This window comes from Hylobates moloch, unplaced genomic scaffold (genome assembly GCF_009828535.3).
Source record: "Hylobates moloch isolate HMO894 unplaced genomic scaffold, HMol_V3 SCAFFOLD_20, whole genome shotgun sequence".
NCBI lineage: Eukaryota > Metazoa > Chordata > Mammalia > Primates > Hylobatidae > Hylobates > Hylobates moloch.
This window is the reverse complement of record NW_026652295.1, coordinates 10279786-10305808: the sequence shown is the minus strand read 5'-3', so window position 1 is coordinate 10305808 and position 26023 is coordinate 10279786. Positions and strand designations below refer to the sequence as shown.

At 41.6% G+C, this 26023-nt stretch overlaps 1 protein-coding gene across 2 annotated transcripts in view; it reads right to left on the bottom strand.

Annotated features, from left to right (window-relative positions):
• Positions 1-2406: 2406 nt before the first annotated feature.
• Positions 2407-26023, bottom strand: part of SYCP2L (synaptonemal complex protein 2 like) — an 85080-nt gene continuing 61463 nt past the window's right edge. For both annotated transcript variants that reach the window (XM_032141098.2, XM_058432622.1), the window contains 7 exons: positions 21319-21420; positions 20288-20394; positions 17630-17721; positions 15211-15310; positions 15057-15115; positions 12794-12855; positions 2407-2624 (listed from right to left, as the gene is read on the bottom strand). In XM_032141098.2, the coding sequence (XP_031996989.1) occupies positions 12831-12855; positions 15057-15115; positions 15211-15310; positions 17630-17721; positions 20288-20394; positions 21319-21420 (485 nt within the window). In that variant the 3' untranslated portion in view covers positions 2407-2624; positions 12794-12830. The remainder of the gene's footprint in view (positions 2625-12793; positions 12856-15056; positions 15116-15210; positions 15311-17629; positions 17722-20287; positions 20395-21318; positions 21421-26023) is intronic.

Here is a 26023-nt window from a genome sequence, read left to right as displayed (position 1 = left end):
CTCCTGGTCCAGCCTTCTCTCCGTGTTGCCTGGAAAAGCGCATCGATTCCTGCATCCTGCCACCCCGCCCTGCCTTTCCAGGCCAGGGCAGCTCACATACCACCCGGCGCAGCACTCCCCAGACTGTTTTCCTGTTTCTCTGTGTAAGTGTTGTACTGATGTCTGTCTCCCCATTAGAATGCCACTCCTTGCAGGCAGGGGCAAAATCACATTGAATCCTTGGCAGCTAGCACAGCACATGGCACACAGGAAGTGCTAGAAGGATTTGCTGGAGAAGACAATGTGGAGTAGGCCCTCTCTAGTATTTTCTAAGAGATGTCCCCAATATCTCAAGTTCATGGTTTTTGCAACTTCCATCAACCCATCCTCAAAATCAGCTCTTTAAATCTTACACCTACCATAGCCTCTCATCTCTGTCCCCCCTTTTTCATTCCCAGTCCTATTTTAGTCGAGGCCTTTATTGTAACAGTAACCTCCCCCAGTGTATTGAATGCAGCCTCCATACTACTACCAGATGAATCTTCCAGAACCACTGTGCTCCTGACGTCTTCAGTGGCTTCTTCTCACCTACAGAATAAAGTCCTTCTAATCAAGCTGGTAACGACACTTTAGTTTGGGCCTAAAGTTAATTCCCACTAATACTCCATAGTATCATGGCCTCAAACAAATTCTGCATTTTTCTTCTGTTCTTATATTCATGAAAGCATCTATTTCCTAATCCTAGAAAAAAACTCCTTCATCCTTCAAGATCTATTTCAAGTGATACCTCTCCTCCAGGAAGCCACCCTGCTCACCCCAACAAAAATGACTTCTACCTCCTCATAATCCTGATGGTGATCAGTTTACACTTCATTTTGGCACTTGTCACATACAGCCTTGATTTACAGTGACCTGGGTGTCTTGCTGTCCTCTCTAGACTAAGTTCTTTGCAGCTAAGATAGTGTCGTATCCATCCTAACACCTGCCACGTCAGCTTACTCAGGGTTTGTAGAGAACAGTGCTCAGATATATGCTCACTAGGTACTGGAAGTCATACAAATTCTTCAGATGTACTTCAATGAAGACAGTCCGTGTAATGGCACTGAAATCCATATACTCTCAGGTCATGAGAAACTGTGAGCCCTAAACTGGATAACCTAAATGAAATGAAGTTAACCTCATTCATGTTTTTTTGGACTTAAAAAATAAGTGCTCTTGGCTGGGCGTGGTGGCTCATGCCTGTAATCCAGCACTTTGGGAGGCCAAGGCAGGCGGATCACCTGAGGTCAGGAGTCTGAGACCAGCCCGGCCAAGATGGTGAAACCCTGTCTCTACTAAAAATACAAAAATTAGCCAGGCATGGTAGCATGCACCTGTAATCCCAGCTACTCGGGAGGCTGAGGCAGGAGAATCACTTGAACCTGGGAGAGGGAGGTTGCAGTGAACCAAGATCAGGCCATTGTACTCCAGACTAGACAACATGAGCGAAACTCCATCTCAAAAAAAAAATTATATAGAAGATGGCAAAATTGGAATTATAAACATTGTTTTAGACAAATTAAACTATAAATTAATAACCTACATAATGTAACTAAGTTTTATTATATAATGAATAAAGTATTCAGACTGCAGTCTTTCACTTTACTTACCCAGTCATGAACAAAGTTACTTTGTAGATGGCCTTAAATTATGTAGGCTTCATTTTTCCAAAATAAATTCAAATGCTTAACTGTATATGCAACTTCATCCACTCAAACTTCACTACAAGATTTAGTAGTTAATAACGACATGATGAATATTTCTCCCCTGCTAAAGGTGACAGTTTTGCTGAAGTGCTGGAGAAATGAGAATATTTGCAGATCAGATGAGACATCCTAATAAGTTTACTTTCAAAACATATCACAGGCTGGGCACGGTGGCTCATGCCAGTAATCCCAGCACTTCAGCAGGCCAAGGTGGGTGGATCACAAGGCCCGGAGTTCAAGATCAGCCTGGCCAAGATGGTGAAACCCCATCTCTACCAAAAATACAAAAATTAGCTGGGCGCGGTGGCACACGCCTGTAATCCAGCTACTTGGGAGGCTGAGGCATAGAATTGCTTGAACCTGGGAGGCAGAGGTTGCAGTGAGCTGAGATCAGGCCACTGCACTCCAGCCTGGGTGACACAGTGAGACTCTGTCTCAAAAAAATTAATCAATTAAAAAATGTAAAGCCACCATTTTTACCTGAGCTATCTTCATCATCTTCAACTCAAATTTCTCCTTCCAAGAGATACATCAAATTGTATTTATACAGATGCTGCTAAAGTATTTTATTCACACAAAACTTGAAGACATTTCTCAAACAAAAAAAGTCCATTTTACTTTTATAAAAAAAAAAAAAGCAACACCACTCCAAGTTGTAACATCCTGAACTTTCTATTAATACTATCTGACCAAATTTTAATACAAAAGGTTAATTTTTACGACCAAATGGACAATAACCCAATTGCAAACTACCAACATATATTCTATCTGAACTCAGCAGTTCCCAGGAATGATGTTTGGAGGGGAGGAAATCGAATGCGTACAGAGCATGGAAGTCTGGCTAACGTGGCCTGAGCCAACAATAACCTTGCTCTTTATCTTCGTCTTCAGGCGGCCCAGCTGGCAGAAAAGGAAAAGGAGAGCAGTAATTAGTCAAGGCTGAACTGTCCTCTCTTAGTCCCTAAGAACCCCGTGAGCCAATACGAGCATCACTCCTTTTTATCCGCTACATCTCACTAACTCAGGTATTCAGTGAAGCATCCTACATGGTTGTCAAAAGCTCATGTCAGTGTCCTTGGCGGAAACTGCCTGGTTATCCTCAGAAATCTCTTCAACACATGCCACTCTGAAGATGTACCTAACATCTCTCGATAGTTTAACCTAACAGGTGATTTTGTTGGATGTTGGAGATAAGACAGCTCTTTCTCTGTTATAGCATCAGACGAAGTGGGTGGCCTGGCTTTAGAGGCCACACTAGGAAAACTACATGTCGTTAATAACAAGATTGGCAATCAACCCTATTATTATTATTATTATTATTTTGAGATGGAGTCTCACTCTGTCGCAAGGCTGGAGTGCAGTGGCATAATCTTGGCTCACTGCAACCTCTGCCTCCTGGTTCAAGCGATTCTCCTGCCTCAGTCTCCTGAGTAGCTGGAATTACAGGTGTGCACCATCACGCCCAGCTAATTTTTGTATTTTTAGTAGAGACGGGGTTTCGCCACATTGGCCAGGCTGGTCTCAAACTCCTCACCTCAGGTGATCCGCCCACCTTGGCTTCCCAAAGTGCTGGGATTACAGGTGTGAGCCACCATGCCCCACCTATCAGCCCAATTAGATGCTCATAAATAAGAGGTTGGTAGGAGCTGATATCAACTGAGGGAACAGATTCTCCCATCCCACCCAAACTCCAGGGCACATGCCTATTGAGAAGAAAGGCAGAATCACCTGTGCGATATAAGTTATTTCTCCATTTTTTTTCTGTGTGCAGCATGTGTAATTTAATTCAGGCATGACAGACATGACTAATTACCTATCTAACACCTATTCTCCCCCGTTTCCTTATTAACAGAAGCCCCCACTTTTGGGGAGTGCTGTGACACACTCAGTCAAATTTTCTCCTCTCCAGATTCCGTTGCAACTAGGGTGAGCCATGTGACCTAGTTCTGGCCACTATGATGCAGACAAAATCTATCAGCTTGGGCTTCCAGGAAAACTGTTTCCCTAATTTTAAAAAGTGGGGAGGAAGCTGGGCATGGTGGCAGATGCCTATAATCTCAGCATTTTGGGAGGCTGAGACAGGAGGATGAGTTGAGCCCAGGAGTTCAAGACCAGCCTGGCTGGGCAACATAGCAAGGCCTCATCTCAAAATAGACTAAATAAATAAAAAACGAAAGAGGGGAGGGTGTTAGCACACATCTTTTGCCTTTTAGTTTTACTCAACTCCTTCTTCCTGCCTGGGGTGTAGAAAAGATACCTAGAGGTACAACAGCCATGCTGTGATTATAAAATTCCCAAGTCACAAAAAGAATGGTAAAGCAAAAAGCTCAAAGAACCCAGGTCCCTAATGACTACTTAAAGCTGCTGTACCACCAGCCCTGGACTTCACCGCTGCTCTTCACAGGGAAAAAAGTAAAAGCCCTATTTGGCTTACGCACCAGAGTCCAATTTCTGCTACTTGTGACCAACTGTAACATGCACATTTAGTTCACATTTAATCCAATTCTCTATTGGAGCTGGGAATTATTCCAATATTCTTAGCCCAGATTAGTCCTTTTTTAATATCCTCTTTTAGTCCTATTTTGATTTGGAGATTTGTTGTTATTGCTATTTCCTCAAAAGAAAACAGTATTTTTTTCCACAATAATTTAAGTAATTCAAGATATAATTTAAGTAATTCAACACATGTGTACAAAGATATTCACTAAAAATTTTTGAATAATAATTAAAAATAACCTGGATGTCCATCATAGGGAAAAAATATATGTTATAGCATGTTTATAAACTATTTTGCAGTTATTAAAAAATAAGATCCTATATTGCTGCCTAAGAGGCTAGTCCTATTTTTATTGCTGAGTGAACTAATAATATATATTTAGTACATCATTAAAACATATTTATAGGCTGGGCGCAGTGGCTCATGACTGTATTCCCAGCACTTTGGGAGTCCAAGTTTGGTGGATCACCCGAGGTCAGGAGTTCCAGACCAGCCTGCAACATGGTGAAACACTGTCTCTACTAAAAATATATATAATTGGCCGGGTGTGGTGGGAGGCACCCGTAATCCCAGCCACTCGGGAGGCTGAGGCAGGAGAATCGCTTGAACCTCGGAGGAGGAGGTGCAGTGAGCTGAGATCGTGCCACTGCACTCCAGCCTGGGCAACAAGAGCGAAACTCCATCTCAAAAAAACAAAAACATATATACGTATATATGTGTTAATATTTGTGTATATTCTTGTGTAAGCATCAGAATAAATCTTTGGAAGAATATACTCTCAACTGTCAAGAGGTAGTTCTCTCTGGATCATGGATAACAGGAAAGGCTGGGGAGAGGAAAAAGTTTAACTCGTTATAAACTTCTATGTTGTTTATTACACAAAAGTAATTCCTTCCTTTTTTTTTTTCTTGAGACAGAGTCTCACTCTGTCACCCAGGCTGGAGTGCAGTGGCATGATCTTGGCTCACTGCAACCTCTGCCTCCTAGGTTCAAGTGATTCTCCTGCCTCAGTCTCCCAAGTAGCTTGGACTACAGCCTCGTGCCACCACACCTGGCTAATTTTTTGTATTTTTAGTAGAGACGGGGTTTCACCATGTTAGCCAGGATGGTCTCGATCTCCCGACATCATGATCTGCCCACCTCAGCCTCCCAAAGTGCTGGGATTACAGGTGTGAGCCACCAGGCCCGACCCCCTATCTTTCAATAAGTTGTAAAAGCACAGAATGGCCTAAGATAGAAATTAAATTTACTTTAAATATCACCACACAGAAATAAACCCAGCTGACATTTCTAGAACATCCGTTTAGAATCTAGACCTCTTACTTCACAGGCAAGTACATAAATACATGCAAACTCTCATCCTCCATAACCGCCCTCCCCCAGCCTGGTTATCTCCACACTTGATCTTAGCCAAAAGGCCTGGGGGCGATAGCCCAATTATCCCATTAGTCACTCCTTCTCATCCTCTTGCTGGCTTCATCTCCCCTACCTGACTTCAACACATTGGAGTAGCCCAAGAATGTTGTCCTGGGCTGCCTCTCTATACTGAGTCCCTAGGTCAACTTATCCAGTCTATGTCCAGCCCCCAGCCATGAGCTTCAGTTCCAGATATCCAGTTACCTACATGACAATGCCATTTAGATGCTGAAATCACATATGGAATGCATGTCCTGAATCTCACCTTTCATATCCATCCTCATCCTCCCCCAGCCAATCAACTGGACCTTTCCCAATCTCCTCCACCTCCTTAAGTGACACTGGTTTGCACCCAGCTGCTTAAGCCCCAAACCTAGAAGCTGCCCTTGATCCCACCTTTTCCCACCTGTCACATCTAAGCCATCAGCAATCCTTCCAGATCCTTCTCTACTGCCCATATCATCCAATTCCCCACCCTGAAACATACATGCCTTCGAAAATAGTCCTTTGACTACTACCCATTCATTGCAATTGGAATAAAATCCAAACTCCTTACCATGGCCTGTAAGGTACTGGGTCATCTGCACCATCCCCAACCACACCCTTCCTGACTTCATCTTACGTACTCTGCCCTTGCTCCTTCTACTGGGGCCTTCCCAAAGTTCTTAGAATATACTAAGTATATTAATATACTCAATCTCAGAGAATCTGCCTGGGCCATTCCCTCTGAAATGGGCTTCCTCAGTCTTCCCTGCTGCTGGGTCCATCTCAGCCTTCAGATTTCAGCTCAAATGTCACATCCTTAGAGAGGTTTCACTTGGCCTTTCCTCCTTCCACACTGTGAGTCTCTCTCTTATCTACAGTGTTTTCCTTCTCAGCACTGGCATGAATCCTCATCTGTTTCCTTTATTACCACCACTCAATCCTATAGCATGTACACCATGAGGTCAGGGATCCTGTGGGTATCGTTCTACCCCAGCATCTAAGACAGTCCCTGGCACCTAAAAGACTTAGCTGTTTTTTGAGTAATGAGCAGGCACATACTCATATAACATTTCATACAAGTGGGATCATGTTATATATGCTACTTTGCGATTTTTCACTTACTGTTAAACATTTTCTCAAGTCAATACCATCTAAATCTTTCTTTGTAGTGGCTACATGGCATATCATATGACTGTATTTAGCTGGGCATCTAGGCACTTTCCATTATCTCCCTATTACGATCAAGTTTGTAATATATATTATCGCATGTATCTTTGCACATGCCCAATTTCATCTTTAAGATAATTTCCAGCCGGGCGTGGTGGCTCACGCCTGTAATCCCAGCACTTTGGGAGGCCAAGGCGGGTGGATCATGAGGTCAGGAGATCGAGACCATCCTGGCTAACACGGTGAAACCCCATCTCTACTAAAAATACAAAAAAAAAATTAGCCGGGCGTGGTGGCGGGCGCCTGTAGTCCCAGCTACTCGGGAGGCTGAGGCAGGAGAATGGCGTGAACCCAGGAGGCGGAGCTTGCAGTGAGCCGAGATCATGCCACTGCGCTCCAGCCTGGGTGACAGAGCTAGACTCCATCTTAAGAAAAAAAAAAAAAAAAAAAGATAATTTCCTAGAAGGGAAATTATCAGGTCAAAAATAACAAAGCACAGTCTTGTACATGAAAGCAGTTTTTTAAAAAAATCACCTATTCCATTTACTCTCAAGTTAAAATTAAACTAAATACATGTTTTGCAAAAATAATTACTATACTCTTCAAGGTAAATAGAATTACATCCTTATAAAAATATACTTGGATATGGTCTGCTTACGAAATCTACTTTAGACCTCGAAATTGAAGAAAATCCCCAAGTGGATATCTGTATAAAAAGCCCTATTATTAAATGCTGTGAGAATGAACAAAATAATATTCAAAGAATCCAACTGGGTGGGAGGGTTGCTGTCCTTAAAAAGACTGCATCTAAGAACAGAATAGTTGGTGGTTGTCTCACACATTCCATACTTATTTACTCTGTGATCCCCCATGACTCTGCCAGAAAACTCACGAAGTGGTAACACCATCAGCTGATGGACCATTCAGCAAAACACAGGGCTCTCAGTGATAACTATAAGCTCCCTCCTTGGAAAAGCTCAGTCAGTTCCATTGGTCTCAGATCCCCTTGCTTTAGTAGCTGCTGAAAGACAGTCATCATCCCCCACTCCCTCACCTGATGCTGTGTGTACATCTCCTCCTGGACCCTAATCTACTGCTCTTCCCTGCCTTCCCCACTCCCTGAGGTCTTCCTCTCCTGCCCCTGCTCCTGCTGACAATCTGTCAGCAGCAAACAAATATCCTCAGCCCCTTCTGGAAGAAAACATTTCCTTTCCTCTTTAACTAAAACATGGCTGGTTTCTGAAGGTACCACCTCCCCTGACACCCTGAGTCAACTAAAAGCTTCTTTTCCTCTGATATCCCACGACTTCCCGGCCAGGCAGAGGGGTAGCATTCTCCTTGCTCCCCACTGCCACACCCGGGCATGACTCCGACTCTCACAGAAACCTCCCCGCTGACGTTTATGTCATCCATCTGCATTCTGCTATCAACCTCCTGGCCCCTTTGTCCCCTGGGCCCTGGTTTCTATCAGCTTAGCAGTAATTACAACACTGTCACGAAGCATCCGTTTTCAAGCTCTGGCTTCTTGGTTCTTCAACTCCTTCCCTCCTCTAGCAGTTTCTTCAGTGCCACCACAGCTATGTGCACCCCAACCTGTTATCATCATAGATGTCTTGATTCTCAACATCCCACATTCTGACCACATCTTCCTGGCCTTTCGCCATCACTTGTTCTCCTTGCTTACCTGGACAATTTTATCCACTGGAAATGCCCATCCATTGAACCCATTACTTTATAACGGGTCCATCGAAGGAACTGACTTCAATTTCTCTTTCCCAGTCAGGCTTAAAGTGCATCACTCTAACAACTCCTGAGCAAACACCCTCAATCTCTTGGACTGAGATTGCCTCTGGATTCTGGCAAAACCACTCCCCTAGATGAAGCCTTCTCTCTACTTTCTTTACACCTGAATCTGAGCAGAATTTTGCTGGAGAACAATCATGCAAGAAAGCTCATTACAAACCTCAAAAGGGCACTTAAGGCCAACCAGAAGTTACTAGAATCAGCACTATGCTAACTAGGAAGAAAGAAAAGAAATTATTGTTAATGATTTTAAATGTTTTGCCTTAAGTTCAGTGTTACTGCAGACATTCTATCCCTAGTTTTCTAAGAGTTTTATTGTTTATTGGTTGGATTTTACTCATGAATGGGTGCTGAATTTTTATCAAACGTGTTTTCTGAATTTACTAGAATAAGTATGTGGTTATTCTATTGATAGGGTAAAAATAAATTAATAGATTCTTAAATGTTAAACCATCCTTGTATGATATCCATCTACTTCTAATGGTTTTTCTTTTTTTCTCCTCAATACACACACACACACACACACACACACACACACACACACACACACACACACCACACACACACACACACACACACACACACACACACACACACACACACCCTCCACCCATACACATAACTAATACTGGTGGAGTATGTTTGCTAAATTTTTAGCATTTTTGTATTTATGTTCATTTGAGACTGATCTATAATTTTCTTCTCATGTTCCTTGTCCTGTTTTGGTATCAAAGTTATAGAAACTTCCTAAAATAAACCGGGAAGCTTTCTTTTTTCCCCTCCTCCTTGGAATCATTTGTTTATGGATTACTTATTCCTTATAAATTTGATTAAACTTATATTAAAAATATCAGGACCTGATGTATTTTTTATAAATTAAGGATGGGCTTTTTATACCACCAATTTAATTTCTTTAATTATGATTCTAGGTAATACATATTAATCTAGGAAATTGTTCATTTCATCTAAGTTTTCAAATTTATTGACATATTGCTGTTTCTAACATATTCTTATGCTTTTTAAGGCCTCTATGAATTGGTTATTTCTACATTGGTTATTTCTACATTTCAATGATATTCATCTAGAAAATTGTTCATTTCATCTAAGTTTTCAAATTTATTGACATATTGCTGTTTTAATATATTCTTATGCTTTTTAAGGCCTCTATGAATTGGTTATTTCTACATTTCATTCAAAATTTCAATTGTGCCTTCTCTATCATTTTATTTTCTTGATCAGTCTGAAGTGGAAGTTTGTTTATTGCATCTAGTCTTTCTAAAGAACCAGGTTTGGTTTTACTCCTCCTCCTATGGTTTCCATTTTGTTTATTTCAGATTTGAAACTCATTATTAACTCCCTTCTAATTGCTTTGGACTTGTACCAGCACTCTTTTTTCTAATTTGTTTTTCAATCATGTTCTGTCTACTTTTTCCCCTCTCCTTGTCCTTATACATTAGAATCAGCTGTTCACGTTTCAAAAAATAACCCTGCTGGGGCTTTGGGGAATAAAAATTCTTTTACTAATTTAGGCAGAATGGACACCTTTATGTTATTCCATCTCCCATCCAATGGTCCTGATTTTAGTGATAATGCATTTAGAATTTCACGATTAAGCAGAATACTGGCTTTTGGACTGAGATTTATCATACTACAGAGTAACTAGTTGCTACTATTTTATTAGGTTTTATGCAAATTCAAAAACAGATGTAGAATTTTCAAATGCTTTTGGAAATAAAGATAATCATAATGATTTTTCTCCCTAGATCTATTGGTAATTAATGTATTAGTAGATTCTCTAATATCAAACCATCTTTGCATTCCTGGAATAAATCTCACTTGGTCATGACAATATGCTGCTGAATTCTGTTTGCTAACACTTTATTTAGAATTTTGGTGTGGTTGTTGTTGTTGTTATTATTATTATTATTGAGACAGAGTATCGCTCTGCTGTCCAGGCTGGAGTGCAGTGGCGTGATTTCAGCCCATTGCAAGCTCTGCCTCCTGGGTTCAAGCAATTCTCCTGCCTCAGCCTCCCAAGTAACTGGGATAACAGATGCCCATCACCACGCCTGGCTAATTTTTGTATTTTTAGTAGAGATGAGGTTTTACCATGTTGGCCAGGCTGGTCTCAAACTCCTGATCTTAGGTGATCCACCCGCCTTGGCCTCCCAAAGTGCTGGGATTATAGGCATGAGCTACCACACCCAGCCTAGAGTGGTTATTTTAAGTGAGATTGTTCTGTACCTCTCTTTGCAATTTTTGTTGCATTTTGACATTGTAATGCAAGATTTATGTTAAAATTAGGAAATTTTTAATCTTCTATGTGCTAGAATGGTTTGAGCAGCACTAACATTATCCTTCTTTTAAAAAACTAGTAGAATTTCTCTGTAATGTAATCTGGATCATACATATTTGTAGGGTACTTCTCTGACAACTTTGTCTCTCTCTTCTATGAAGATTTGTCTGCTAAGGTTTCCCATCTATTTAGAAGTCCATTTTGTTAAACTGTATTTTCCTGGAAAATTGCCCAGTTACTCCAGGTTCTCATCAAGACTTAGATGTGCACAGACATCTGCAAGTTAAAATGTTAAATAAACTGTAGTTCCTGTTTGACCCACATATTCTTCCCACTCTGAGTCTTCCTTATCTAACTGGCAACACCATCCATCTCATTGCAAAACACAAAAACCTAGGAGACTGACTTCATTCTTCTTCCTTTACCTACTGCTTCCAGCTATCAGCAATTTATTAACTCTAGCTCCAAAATATATCTCAAATCTCTCTATTTCTCACCACCTCCACTGCTATCCTCCTGCTTAGAACCACCATCTTGGACACAAAAAGCCTACTGGTTGGACTCTCCTCTTCCAGTCTTTATTCCTCCCATCAATTCTTAACATAGCATCTAGAGTAATTTTCTTAAAAATATAAATCAGATTATATTACCCTATTCTATTCCTAGATTAGGATAATCAATACCTTCACCAAAAACCACGTATATTTTCTCTAACCCTTAGTATAAAATTCAAACTCCTCAACATGGCCAACGAAGCCTTACCTCGTTGAGAGTCTACCATCCTCCCAACGTCACTTCAAATAACTGCCTCCCTTACTGTTTCTCAAAGATGACCCCACCTGACCCTGTTACTTTAAACCACAAGTCTAGTTTCTTCTTATTTTTGAAACCTCATCTTAAATGTCATTTCCCTAGAGAGACCTTTGATGAGCAGCCTATCTTAAGCCAATAATTCATACCACTGCTCTCTGCCAAAGCACCTAGTTAATATCCCTCAAAGCACTTGTCATTGTTTTGTTTACTTGCCATTTTTCTATCTTCCTTCAAAAAATGTATCTTTTAATGGGTTGCCTCCAATAAACACGTCTGTGTGTTAACCACTGAACAGGATGAACACACCTAATCTGAAAATCTGATATCCAAAATGCTCCATAGTCCAAAATTTTTAAAATGTCAATGTCAAAGAAATGTTCACTGGAGCATTGTAAATTTCAGATTTTTGGATTAAGGATGCTCAACCAGTGCATATTCTGCAAATATTCCAGAATTCAAAAACATCTGAAATCCAAAACACCCCTGGTCTCACGCATTTTGGATGAGGGATACTCAACCTGTATCTCTATGTCGATCATAGTGATTGATGCAGGGTAAGCATTCAGTTATAAACACTTACTGAAGGAATGACCCAGACCCAAAAGGATAATTTCTAAAATGGGAGAAATTGCTATAAAGGAGAAGCTCTGCCAGGCTCGGTGGCTCACGCCTGTAATCCCAGCACTTTGGGAGGCCAGGACAAGCAGATCACGAGGTCAGGAGACCGAGACCATCCTGGCTAACACGGTGAAACCCCATCTCTACTAAAAATACGAAAAATTAGCTGGGCGTGGTGGCGGGCGCCTGTAGTCCCAGCTACTCAGGAGGCTGAGGCAGGAGAATGGCATGAACCTGGGAGGCAGAGCTTGCAGTGAGCTGAGATCATGCCACTGCATCCAGCCAAGATCATGCCACTGCATCCAGCCTGGGTAGCAGAGTGAGACTCTGTCTCAAAAAAAAAAAAAAAAAAAAAATGGAGAAGCTCTGCTGCAGAGATGTCATATGAACAAAGCATTACAGTATCTTTTACAGCTTGCCCCCTGCCCTGACCCCAATTCACATCCACTGAACAATGCAAATCTTTGCACCTACCTGAGGGCTGCAATCATAAAAGAAGGCTTTGGCTTTCTTATGAAGTCTGAGTTGAACTGGACCTGGAAGAAATTGGCTATCTCTTACCATATTCACATTAGGCAATTTAAAAACAAGAACATACATCTAGATATATCTGCATATCAGAGTTATTTCATAGACCATTATATTACTTAATTATAGACACCAACAACCCAGGATATTAACATAAGAGATTAACATGTTCATTTGATTCCATTTTATGCATTCTCTCTGTCAGTACCACTGGCCCACAACACATGCAGAGGTATTTCATGGGCACCATCAAAACACTGAATCCCTAACTCCTTGTAGTTCTACGCTAGGGGCCGAAATAATCCAGTCTGAGGGATATTCTTTTCATTTCTTTAACAAAACACATAGGCCATCACTGACATGAAAACATAAGATAAGGACAGACAGGGGATACCTGTTTGACCTTGAATGAGGCTTACTAACCTCTTGTAAGGCCCTTGCACATCAAGCACTCAGCCCAGGGCCAGGCACCCATAAGCACTCAGCGTGAGCTAAGAGAATCACCATCATCCCTCACTGGCAAGCAAGAGGAAAGTTTGCTTAGGTGTTTGGAAGAGAAAAGAACAAACGCAAAACCCCAAGGGAGATATATTTAGGAGATGGTTGTTTTTAAGGTATTTAAATTCACACAGGGACCTGTTATCAAAGGGAGATGAATGCAAATAGTAATTAATATCTTACAATGTTTGAAGAGAAAGTTGCCTAACATTGGGGATTTAGTCAAAATAAATGAATTCCCCAGGTTTCGGAAGACTAGGGGATATAATCTTCTCTAGTGCTTAACACGCGTGGCTTTTTATCAGCTGTTCTCAAAGTGTGTCTGGGGAACCCCTAAGAAACCAAAGGTTCTGTGAAGTCAAAATTATTTTGGTAATAATAATAACATTAAGACATTATGTGCTTTTTAAATTCTTATTCCCTCAAAAATGTCCAGGGGAATTTCCCAAAGGCTACATGACTCAAAACAGATTAAATTCAGAAATAGATACGAGAATCCGGCTGGCTTCTGTTAAGCCAGACATTAAAGAGATTTGCAAAAACATGAAACAATGCTATTCTTCCCACATGCTTCTTGTTCTGAAAAGTCTAGTTATTTTTCATAAAAATCTGTTATTTATATCAACACGAAAAGGTTTATCGTTATTTTTAAATAAGTGTATTTTTAAAAATCTGTCTCAATTTTTAATATGAAAAATATTCACAGATAGAATCCACGTAAGCAAAAGGTCTTTGGGGATCCTCAATAAATGTTAAATATATAAAGAGGTCTTGATTCTAAGACCTTGGAGAACCACTCACTACCAACCATGGGTATTAAGTGAAGATGGTTTAAAAGGTGTCATCACCTTTAATTATACACAGAGGGAGACGGTGTGTGAGGGATTATGGAAATGGTTCATACAGTCATCATCATTAACTGTGTTAATTGGAGTAAAAGGCAGGATGGATAACTCAAATTTTAAAAGATTTTTTTTTTTGCTTTGAAATATATGCATGACCAGAAGAATATCCTTCCTAAAACCATGTGCTTTAAATTTCCGTGAAAGCAGCTGATTCTCAATTGGAAGATAAAGCTTTAACTATTATAAATTTATATGGGGATTCCTTTTGATTATTCGAGTGGGAAAGAACACTAGAATTTTCCCGCAGGGCAGAAGTAGAGGATCCAGACTCAACTCTCCCCTTCCTTGGGGTCCGGAAGATGGGACGATATCCCAAATGGATAGAAAGAGCTGCCCCAGAGGATGCATTGATGAATTACAGTGCAGGGAGCCACAGCAGGATCAACCCATTTGTTGTATTAAAAAATGTGTAAATTAGTAAAACAGAATATAGTCTATCAAAAGCACAATTTTGTATATAACTGAACATTTGCATAAAACTGAAAACTGTTTACTTAGAAACCTAAACATTTTCCTCAAAATCTAACCATTTTAATTTTTTAAAATACTGCTTAAAAATAAAAAAATCAGGATTTTAAAAAAACACAGAAAACTGGACATCAGGCTTTTCAAGATTTACGCTTCTCGAATGGTATCATTAGCCGCACTCTGTCCTGAGGGAGGTGCCACAGAAGTGGCGAGTTCAAAAGATGCAGCTATTTCATTAGTTATGGGAGTTTTACCGTCGCCAACTGCCCATTCTCTAGCTAAAGCATTACCTCATACTTCGACCAAGATTCTTCTAGAAAGAACACTTTTCAAAGTACCTCAGCACTTGCAGATCACGGAAAGACTGCAGATCAGCAGACTGTTTCCCCCAGAATTCCTAAGATTGAACAAAAGTTTTGTTTAAGTAGTTAGCGTTATTTTTCCCTGGGAAAGATCCGAAGTCAGAAAATGTTCCAGACAAAACGAACTTACCAGAACCTCCCTCTCAAGGTGTTCCAGGGCCTGAATATCCTTCTTAAGACTGCTCAACTCTTGAAGAACCAAATTTTGAAAGCTCTCTAGTTTATTGAGTCTAATAAACATAAAAGCAGTAAATATCATTGGGACAGCTTGGATGTGACAGCAGACTTTCTTAATAAGTCATCTGATTACAAGGATACTTCAGACTCTTCTCCAGACATTTCTTGTCATGGGAACATGTGGTGTCTCCTTTCTCTTCCCTCCCCTCCCTGCGTGATCATCCCCAACCTGGAAACCTCACTATGCAAACTCTCAGGTCATCTCTTTTTTTTTTTTTTGAGATAGAGCTTCGCTCTTGTTGCCCAGGCTGCAGTGCAATGGCACGATCTCAGCTCATTGCAACCTCCACCTCCCAGGTTCAAGTGATTCTCCTGCCTCAGCCTCCAGACTAGCTGGGATTACAGGCGCGTGCCACCACGCCCAGCTCATTTTTTTGTATTTTTAGTAGAGACAGGGTTTCACCATGTTGGCCAGGCTGATCTCAAGCTCTTGACCTCAGGTGATCCGCCTGCCTCAGCCTCTCAAAATGCTGGGATTACAGGCGTGAGCCACCATGCCTGGCCTCAGGTCATCTTTCAACAGCAGCACAGAGGAAGCTGATTTTTTTTTAGTAGAGAACGACAGGACAGATGACTCCAGGGAAGATGAGACTGAGGCTCCCCATCCCTTCCTGCCTTCCACTTGCTCCCCTTTCTCTTGCATTAAGCTGGCCCTGAACCCTGTGGTCAGGAATGAGCTAATACACTCTTTTCCCACATCTACATTTTAGCTCTAACATTTCTAAGAGTCACTATTCTTTGTCTAATGGTCATATTTGCTTATTTGTTATTTTCTTATTTGCTTGCTTATAGTTTGCCTTCTCTATTAGGTCAAATATTTCAATGAAAAGCACCTAAAACTCGTCCTCATCTCACTCTCATACCAGGCACAGGGCCTGGTATCTGACGTTGCTCAGTGTGCATTTGCTGAGTGAATACACAGATAACTGTGTACCCCTGAAAGAGCATGGGAATTCCACAAATCCAAAGTCCTTCGTGGGCTTGCTTTGACATTCAAAGGACATTGCATGCACACCAGACTTTGAGCCATTCCTTTCTTCCCTTCCTTCATTTACAGGCCATTCTCTCCAACAAGGAACAATTTCTACTCTCACCTTCCCTGTGCCATTCAAATCTTTGTTTCTAAAACCTCACTCAGGAATCACTTCCATTGTAATCACTCTGAATTAACTCGAATCACTATAGAAACCCATCCCTCCACTCCCCTTCCTCATCCCTCTGAAATCCTGGCACCTTTGTATTTCTTGTTACATGGTCACAAGGGTGTGTGTGTGTGTGTGCATGCACATGCAAATATGTGTATCGTGTGTGTATGATGTTTTCTTTTTTTTCTTTGAGACAGAGTTTTGCTCTTGTTGCCCAGGCTAGAGTGCAATGGCATGATCTCAGCTCACCGCAACCTCCGCCTCCCAGGTTCAAGCGATTCTCCCACCTCAGCCTCCCGAGTAGCTGGGATTACAGACATGCACCACCACGCCTGGCTAATTTTGTATTTTTAGTAGAGAGAGGGTTTCTCCATGTTGGTCAGGCTGATCTCGAACTCCCGACCTCAGGTGATCCACCCACCTCAGCCCCCCAAAGTGCTGGGATTACAGGCGTGAGCCACCACACCCAGCTGGTGTTTTCTTACTGTGGTAAAATGCACATAACATAATATTTACCCTTTTAACCATTTTTAAGTATAAAATTCAATGGCATTAAGCACATTCACAATGTTTTGTAACCATCATCACTATTCATTTCCAGAACTCTTCCATCAACCCAAACAGAAACTCTGTACCCATTAAACAACAGCTCCTCTCTTCCCCAACCTTTGGCAACCTCTGTTGCACTCTCTGCCTCATGAATTTGACTATTCTAGGTACACCTCATATAAGTGGAGTCATAACATTTGTCCCTTGTTATCTGGCTTCTTTCCTTTAGCATAATGATTTCAAGGTTCATCCATGGTATAGCATGTGTCAAAATTTAATTCTTTTTTAAGGCTGAATAACAGACCATCGTATAGATATTTAGCCAGCATTTTTAACATATATATCCATGCTTGCCTTGTCTTCATAGCTGGATAATAATTTTTTTAAGAAGAGCATTTTAGTGTGATGGTAGACCATGAGGAGGCTTAAGAAGGACATTTAGTTCAAACCCTTATCATATGAATGAAGAACCAGAAACCCAGAAGGGTTAAATGATGTACCAATCCTCACATCTGCTCAGGCCCCAACTCCTCAGGGCCCTAGCACAGTGGTCAAGAGATAAACGTTGTTGGTGAGTGATCATACTTCCATGATCTTGTTTTGAAACATAAAACTTACCTGAACAGTTGCATCTGGTTTAAAAGTTTTATTAGGCAATCCGGTGCTTTCTTTGCATTTTCTGAATTAAGTGGACGCTTTCTGTACCTAAGCTAAATCATAACAACAATAACAAGATGATCACATTTGAGTTTAATATAATTACATAAGTTGAGTATATGCTTTGTGTTAAAAAGATGCTGCCAGCATGTAATAATATTCATAGCAAACGTGACTGCTAAACAAGTGTGATCAGGCATCATCCTATACACCTATCAGGTATTACCCCAGGTTCAGGACCAATACAGAACAAGCTGAAATAGAAAAATTTACACTCACGCTACCTGATATAGTTTGCGTATTTGCCCCCACCCAAATCTCATGTTGAAATGTAATACCCGATATTGGAAGTAAGGCCTGGTGGGAGGCATTTGGGTCACGGGGGCGGATTCCTCATGGCTTGGTGCCACCCTCACAACAGCGAGTCGTGACACCTGGTTGTGTGAAAGTGTGTGGCACCTCCCCGCCTCTTGCTCCTGCTCTCCCTATGTGACACGCCTGCTCCCCCTTGGCCTTCCACCATGAGTAAAAGCTCCCTGAGGCCTCCCCAGAAGCCAAGCAGATGCCAGTGCCATGCTTCCTGTATGGCCTGCAGAACCTTGAGCTAATTAAACCTCTTTTTTTGAAAAAAAAAAAAAAAAAAAAAAAAAATGAATTATCCAGTCTCAGGTATTTATTTATAGCAATTCAAGAATGGCCTAATATACTACCAATACACATAATGAATACTATGAATAAATTTCTATTACTAATTGGCTTACATTAGTATCACAGAAAATAAGACTCTGGAGATCTTTAGTTAAATGAATATTGGTTAGAGTAATATACTTTTCTCAAATGTACTAAGAAATAAGTCATTTGGGATTTATAAGTAATAGGACAAAAAAGGAAAAGACTGAAATGGTTCCGATATTCGTCTTGTAGACAAGATTTTGGGATGGGCTGTATGCACAGTGTCTCAAAGGTCTGCCACCACTCAGCCGACCACCAACCCACAGTCCACCTCCATCTTTGTCTCAGATTGCTCTTTTTTAAAAAAATAGAGACAGGGTCTTGCTCTGTTGCCTAGGCTGGAGCACAGTGGCATCATCATAGCTCACTGCAACCTGGAACTGCTGGACTCAAGGGATTCTCTTACCTCAGCTTCCTGAGTAGCTGGGACGACACGTGTATGTCACCATGCCTGGCTAATTTTTAACAACATTTTTTGTGGAGACAGGGTCTCGCTATGTTGCACGGGCTGATCTTGAACTCCTGGCCTCAAGCGATTCTCCCCCCTTGGCCTCCCAAAGTGCTGGGATCCACAGGCATGAATCACCATGCCCAGCCCCAGACTCCTCGCTAGCCCACTTGGTTCCCTCCTTCCCCTCCTCCTTGTCTATCACTGTGACCAAATCATTGCTTTCTGGTAGTTCAGTTGTCTGAAAATGCTACCAATGAAACCAAACTATCAGTCTGATTTACACATAGGTCCACTTGGTCCCACTGGGGCAAATGGACATGGAATAGCTGTCTTACAAACACAAACCACAATTCACAAAGACTGAAAAGCAGTGACCACAGCTAAGACAAATACCCCTCCCCAAACACTTAGAAACACTTTCACATATGAAGGTTAACAACAGCATTGATAAGTAATATGAACTTGTTACTTTAAATTCATAATGAACTACCTTCTCCTTCTTTCCTCTTTTTCAGCTTTGTTGAAGTATAATTGACAAATAAAAATCAGGCCAGGTATGGTGGCTCACACCTGTAATCTCAGCAGTTTGGGAGGCTGAAGCAGGAGGATCACCTTAGGCCAGAGGTGTAAGACCATACTGGGCAACACAGAAAGACCCTATCTCTACAAAAAATTTTTAAAAATTAGCCAGGTGTGGTGGCATGCACCTGTACTCCCAGCTACACGGGAGGCTTAGGTGGGAGGATCACTTGAGCCCAAGAGTTCAAGGTTAGAGTGAACTATGATTTCACTGCTGCACTCCAGCCTTGGCAACAGAACAAGATCCTATCTCTAAAAAACTAAAAACAAAAGTGTTATGTATTCAAGGTATACAGATGATTGATACACATATAAACTGTGAAATGATTACCACAGGCCAAGCTTGGTGGCTTACACCTGTAATCTCAGCACTTTGGGAGGCCAAGGCAGGTGGATCACTTGAGCCCAGGTGTTTGAGACCAGCCTAGGCAACATAGTCAGACCTCATCTCTACTTAAAAAAAATTTTTTTTTAATGATTACCACAATCAAGCAAATTAACATATTCATTACTTCACATAGTTACCTTCTTGGGGGGTGGTAGGAATACTTAAGATATACTCTCTTAGCAAATTTCAAGTATACAGTACATTATTACTAACTATAGTCACCATGCTGTATGTTAGGTCTCCAGAACGTGCTAACTTGTAACTGAAAGTTTGTATGCTCCATCCAACATCTCCCATTTCCTCTACCCCGACCCCTGGTAACCACCCTTCTACTCCCTGTTTCTGAGTTCAACTTTTTTTAGATTTCAATATCAGTGAGACCATGCAGTACTGTCTTCGCTTATTTCACTTAGCATAATGTCCTACAGATGCATAACGCTCTAGTTTTTTAAGTTTTGTGGACTATTACCTCGTATTTTCTTTTCAGTTTTCTAGTGAAGTTTTCAAAGGTTGGGAGAATGGCAGAACCGTTCAAGTTCTCTGGCACAACTTCTAGGGATGAAGTGGAAATTCCTTCTGGAAAACAAAAATAAAACATTGAATAAAACTAACAAAGTGTTCAAAGTAGACTTGCTCAATTCATCAGTTGCCCAATGGATGAGTTATTTGGAAGCAAAGATGCGAACCATGGAAGCCCCGCTGACTGCCCGGACATGACCTCACTCGCTGGCAAGTGCTCATTTCTTCCAAAACTTCCCAGCACTTTAAATCGGGGCAACCGACATTTTGTCTAAGAAGCAGGCTAAGGTGTTGTAAGAGGTTCTAAGGAGGACATACGGCTAGGGTATTTCTCTGGTGTAACCGCTTCTGGGTGCCAGTCTTCAGGGGGCTTGTAAGGGGTCTGGTGCTGTTCTGAGGGATCTGGAAGCATCAATTCTCTTAAGTCTCACAAAAATGGTGTGAAGTAGGTACTGTCAGGATTCCCGTTTAACAGAGCTCGCGTTAAGTTTTGCATGCTCATACCAGCAGCTCCTGGATTCACATCCAGGCTGTCTGGAATCAATGCTTTCAAATCTGTTGCGGTGGAGCCCTTTGTTTCAAAATGTGTGGTACCATTTGTCCAGAAGGCCAGCCTCAAACATGCAGACATTCTAGATCATTCTTCTTAATCGGTATAGATATTTCTCACACAAAAATTTGGTTAATGACTATCAACTAGATCAGAGACCTATAACTTTAGGAACCCTTGGACCCTGAAAATTGCCAGAAGGAAGAGTTAAGAGGAAGAAATAAAAATGCTAGGGGATAATGGCACTTGCTTTTACCTATAATTTGTGCAACAATTTACTTGTCTCCAAAAGCACAAAAGCTTAGTTTTTAGGATTTTGTAGCTACTATGATCTTAAAACTATACCTCCCTTGTAATTCATGTTGTTATATCCTGTGCTGACCCATTTATCCCACTCCTACTTGAACCATTGGCTGGGTGCATGATGTTACCTGGCAACTCTCTTTCTTCTGTTATTGAGAAAGGGGATCCCGGAGCAATCTCTTCCTCCAATCTTGATTGTTTTGACTTAGCAAAACTACCTTCGGGTGTATCTAAAGGCAAAGAGAGCACGTTTCCTTTTGACTCGAAATTATCTTGTTCATTTTTTGGCAGTTAATATCTAACTTTGATGAGTACCATCTGAAACTTGTCCCCTGCCTGTTGCTAATGTGGGCAATGAATGATAATTCAGTGCATTGACTGGGCACAGCCCAAGTATCAAAGCACGATGTCTACTGATACCTGAACATGGGAACAGGCATCCCTTTGATGAGCTCAGTTACGTTTAGGAACACTCTGCTTAGCACAGACCTCTCACTAAGCAGAGCGTTCCTAAGTTAAGCAGTAATGGTAGACATCAAAAGCAACGCTTCCAGGGCTCTGAGCTAAATAGCAAGACAGCAAGGTTTCCAGGCAGATGGGCCTTTGGAAGTGCTTCAGCTCACACCCCGGAGCGCGCCATCTGCTGGAGACACTGGCACATCGGCGCTATGCTGAAGGCTACGTCATAAACGACGCCATCTTGCCTCCTCACAGCTCAAGTGATTTTGAGAGACTGGAACATAGACTCCCATTTGAATTCAGCATAACACTAAATATTTTCTATTCTGATGTTCACTTTTATCCCAGATATGTCTGGTCCTCATCTGAGTCCTCCCAGTCTTATCAATGGCACCACCATGGTTCACAGAGCCCTGGCTTTATGCTCAACTCCTCCTTTTCTTTGCTGCCCGCTTCTCCTCCATCCTCAAGGTTCTGCCTATGGAATGAATCCCTCCCTCTGTGAGTTCCTGCCCAAGGCCATCTCCCTGGAGGAAATCCTAAATCCTTCACCTTCAATTGTCACTTCCAAATCTCTCTCTTGCCTGAGCTCTCTCAAGCGGCCAACTTGTGTCTCCAAGAATTTGACATCTTTATTTCAAACCCCACTCGAGTCTATCCCTCCCACCTAAAACCACTCTCTCCCCCACCACCGTACCTTTAGTTGTGACATCATCTGACTTCTCTTTTGTCACATGCCTGTCTAGTTGTTGTTGGTTTTTCTCTCTGAAAGTTCTGGAATTCAATTTCACTAATTCATTCCATGAATATGTGGACGTTACTATATGCCAGAGGCAGGGCGATGCGGCTGGCAGATAGTGAGAGGTAAAGAGGAAGTGACCCTTCCTCCACTCTGCCCCTGATATCCTGGTCTCCTTGTAGTTTCTTGGACATCCCAGGCACAGTCTTACCTCAAGAACTTTGCACTTGAGACTCCTCTGACCAGAGTACTTCCCCGTAGATCTACACCAAGGATTTCTCCATCTAACCTTAAATTTCAATGTAGCCTCCCAACTCTTCACACTCTCTTCCCAGCTTAATTTTCTTCTCAGCCTTTATCACATACAACATACTACATGTTTTACTTGTCCATCATCTGTCTCCCACACTAGAGGGTAAAGCTCAATGAGGGCAGGCATTTTGTTTTCTTCACTACCATATCCCTGACACCTACAGAAGTGTCTGGCACATAGTAGACACTCAGTAAACATTTGTTCAACAAATGAATAGATGAAAGCTGCAGAATACCCAAGCTCCTACAAATAAAACAGCTGATATGCCCAAGAGAGATCTCAATACAACAGGTAAGAGTTTATTTCAATTCTCTTATTCTAATTCTCCTAGTGGTGAGGGTAGAGGTAGAGAAACATCACAAGCTTTAGAAACCTAAATAGCCACTATATATTTGCTATAGTGGCCATGCTTTGGGCTATTCCTACAAATTTGCCACCAAGAAAAAAAAAAAGCTCCAGAAGGGGCAGAACAGGCAGTAAGGAAAAGAAACTGCCTGTATTAATAGACAAATAGCAATTAATACATTTAACACTTTAAGACAAATAGCCATTAATACATTTAGCACTTTAAGATCTGATAAAACTATCTTTTGGAGGAAGCTATAAACATATGAATTTGGAAAAAAAGAAAATGATAAACAAGAGAGGTAAGAAATACCAATTGAGAGAGAAAAAGGATGATCTCAAAGCAAAAAGGATTAAACTAGTAATAATAGTAACTAGTACTAACTATTAAGGACAGACCTCATGGGACACCCTAATTAGTATTCTATAATAGTACTTTCATAAACTGAAAAATTCATTAGAGATCACATTCCCATTCTGCAGAACTTAGAAAAGAAACAGCCAGTATCTGGCCTCTCTGTAATAAAAAAAGACAAGAAACACATTAAGAAATACTCTTATCTGTGAGAGGCATCTTATAGGAGCTAGTACCTCCTTTCTTCCCATTGCACTTAGACTTAGGTGTGTCCATTTGTTTGAAAGGTTTAGATGGATATTTTCTGGGGGGATCCCATCATTTCAAGGGCAAAGACTGTTAAAAATAAAAAAAAAAAGAACCTAATTACAACTCTACCCTTTTCTTTCAGCCTCAAGGCAAACAACATTCATGCTTGCATCTTCCGTGGTGTCTATACCCCAGTCGGGGCCAAAAGAAACCACTTAAAAAGGATTCCACCTAGCCTCAATTAGGCACTGATAAACAATCACCACATTTCTTTTCCTTACTACCTGTTCTGCCCCTTTTGGAACTTTTTTTTTTTTTTTGGTGGCAAATTTGTAGCAATAGCCCAAAGCTTGTCCTTGAATTTCAATGTTCCATCCCCGTGCATACCTGGGGCAAAGCAAGGCATCTGTCAGCACAGACACTAGTTACATCCACCAAAGAGAGAAATCCAGGAACATCGTGTCAATAACCTGGTCACCCTTTGAATGAATTATGCGGAATGTGTGAACCTACTAACAAGGGATCATCCAGATGGATGGCTTCAGGGACACGGAAATCGCTTAGACTTTTAGAAAACTTCTTCAAAGTGGCAGTGCTGGTGAAATTCTTTACCTGTACCAAAGGCATGGCTCTCCAGAGAGCACAGACTCCTGCACAAGAACCAGCACTTCATCAGGAGAGGCTGCAGGTACTAAGAGATGTCCTTGGCTCAGTTTTGTTTCCACGGTAACTGTATGCCACTTTTCACTAGCACGTTTCAACATTTTCATAACAGAGTTAAAACTGCATACACAGAACACCTCAAAAATAAACACAAACGTAGTCGAGTCATCTTAAAAGAACGTGAAATCCGTGTGTATGTGTTGGTGGCTGCAGAGGGCGTGTGCTCCTGCCCTCACAAGAACCCGGCTTTCTTCATTTCCAAGAAAAGTGAAGACAGGTACAATCTGAGGAGCTTCTGAACTTATCTTGGGTAGCCGAATGGGCACAAGTTTCAGTGAACGTATGTTTGGCATCTGTGTTGTATTTTTCAACTTACAAAACTTCTGTTAAAAACAATGTTTAATGCCAGACCAGAACCAACCCTGTGGTTAACAGCCAAGTTCCCCTAAGTTAAGGCATTTTTTGAAACCTTGCTCTGAAGTGACACCCTGTGGTAAACAATGATAAAGGCCAACAGTCTTTCCTGAGCAAGAACAGAATCTACCAAAAGATCCTCCGTGGTTTTTACAGCGCTTTCCCAAGGCAAGTACTTTGTTTACCGATGTTTATTAAGTGCTAAGAGTATGACAATGTAAAGACTATCTTTACTGTTGAATTACTCAGTCTGATGGGGACTACTAAATATCTTTTGTATAGATTAATGCAATTAAGAATGGATAACTCAATTGATAATATTTATTTGTGACTACATACAAATGCTTAAATATCGAATCAAGCAGAGTTTCGTCATTAAATGTTGGGTTTTCTTTTTATTTGTTTCTTTTGAGACAGGGTCTTGCTTTGTCACCCAGGCTGGAATGCAGTGGCATGATCACAGCTCACTGCAGCCTCATCCTGCCAAGCTCAACCGCCCCCATGTCAGCCTCCAGAGTAGCTGGGAACACAGCGACATGCCACCATGCCTGGCTAACGTTTTTGTAATTTTTGTAGAGACAGGGTCTCACTATGTTGCCCAGGCTGGTCTTGAACTCCTGGGCTCAAGCAATCTTCCTGCCTTGGCCTCCCAAGGTTCTGGGATTACAGGCATAAGCCACCATGCCCAGCCTTAAATGTTTTTCTTACTCCGTTCCCTTGACAAATACTTATGGAGTGTGTCTATATGCAGGGCACTGAGCTAGGAAGGAGCTATCCTCCTGACTCCTTCCTGATTCTGGAAACCACTCCAAGAGAGTAGATGAAGGTGGGCGGGGTGCAGTGGCTCACGCTTGTAATCCCAGCACTTTGGGAGGCCGAGGCGGGCGGATCACGAGGTCAGGAGATCGAGACCACAGTGAAACCCCGTCTCTACTAAAAAATACAAAAAAATTAGCCGGGCGTGGTGGCGGGCGCCTGTAGTCCCAGCTACTCGGAGAGGCTGAGGCAGGAGAATGGCGTGAACCCGGGAGGCGGAGCTTGCAGTGAGCCGAGATCGCGCCACTGCACTCCAGCCTGGGTGACAGAGCAAGACTCCGTCTCAAAAAAAAAAAAAAAAAAAAAAAAAGAAAGTAGATGAAGGCAAAATTCAAAATCTTAAAAAAAAAAAATCCTCTGGCTGGGCGTGTGGCTCATGCCTGTAATCCCAGCACTTTGGGAGGCTGAGGTGACAGATTGCTTGAGTCCAAGAGTTCAAGACCACCCCAGCCAACATGTCAAATCCCTGTCTCTACGAAA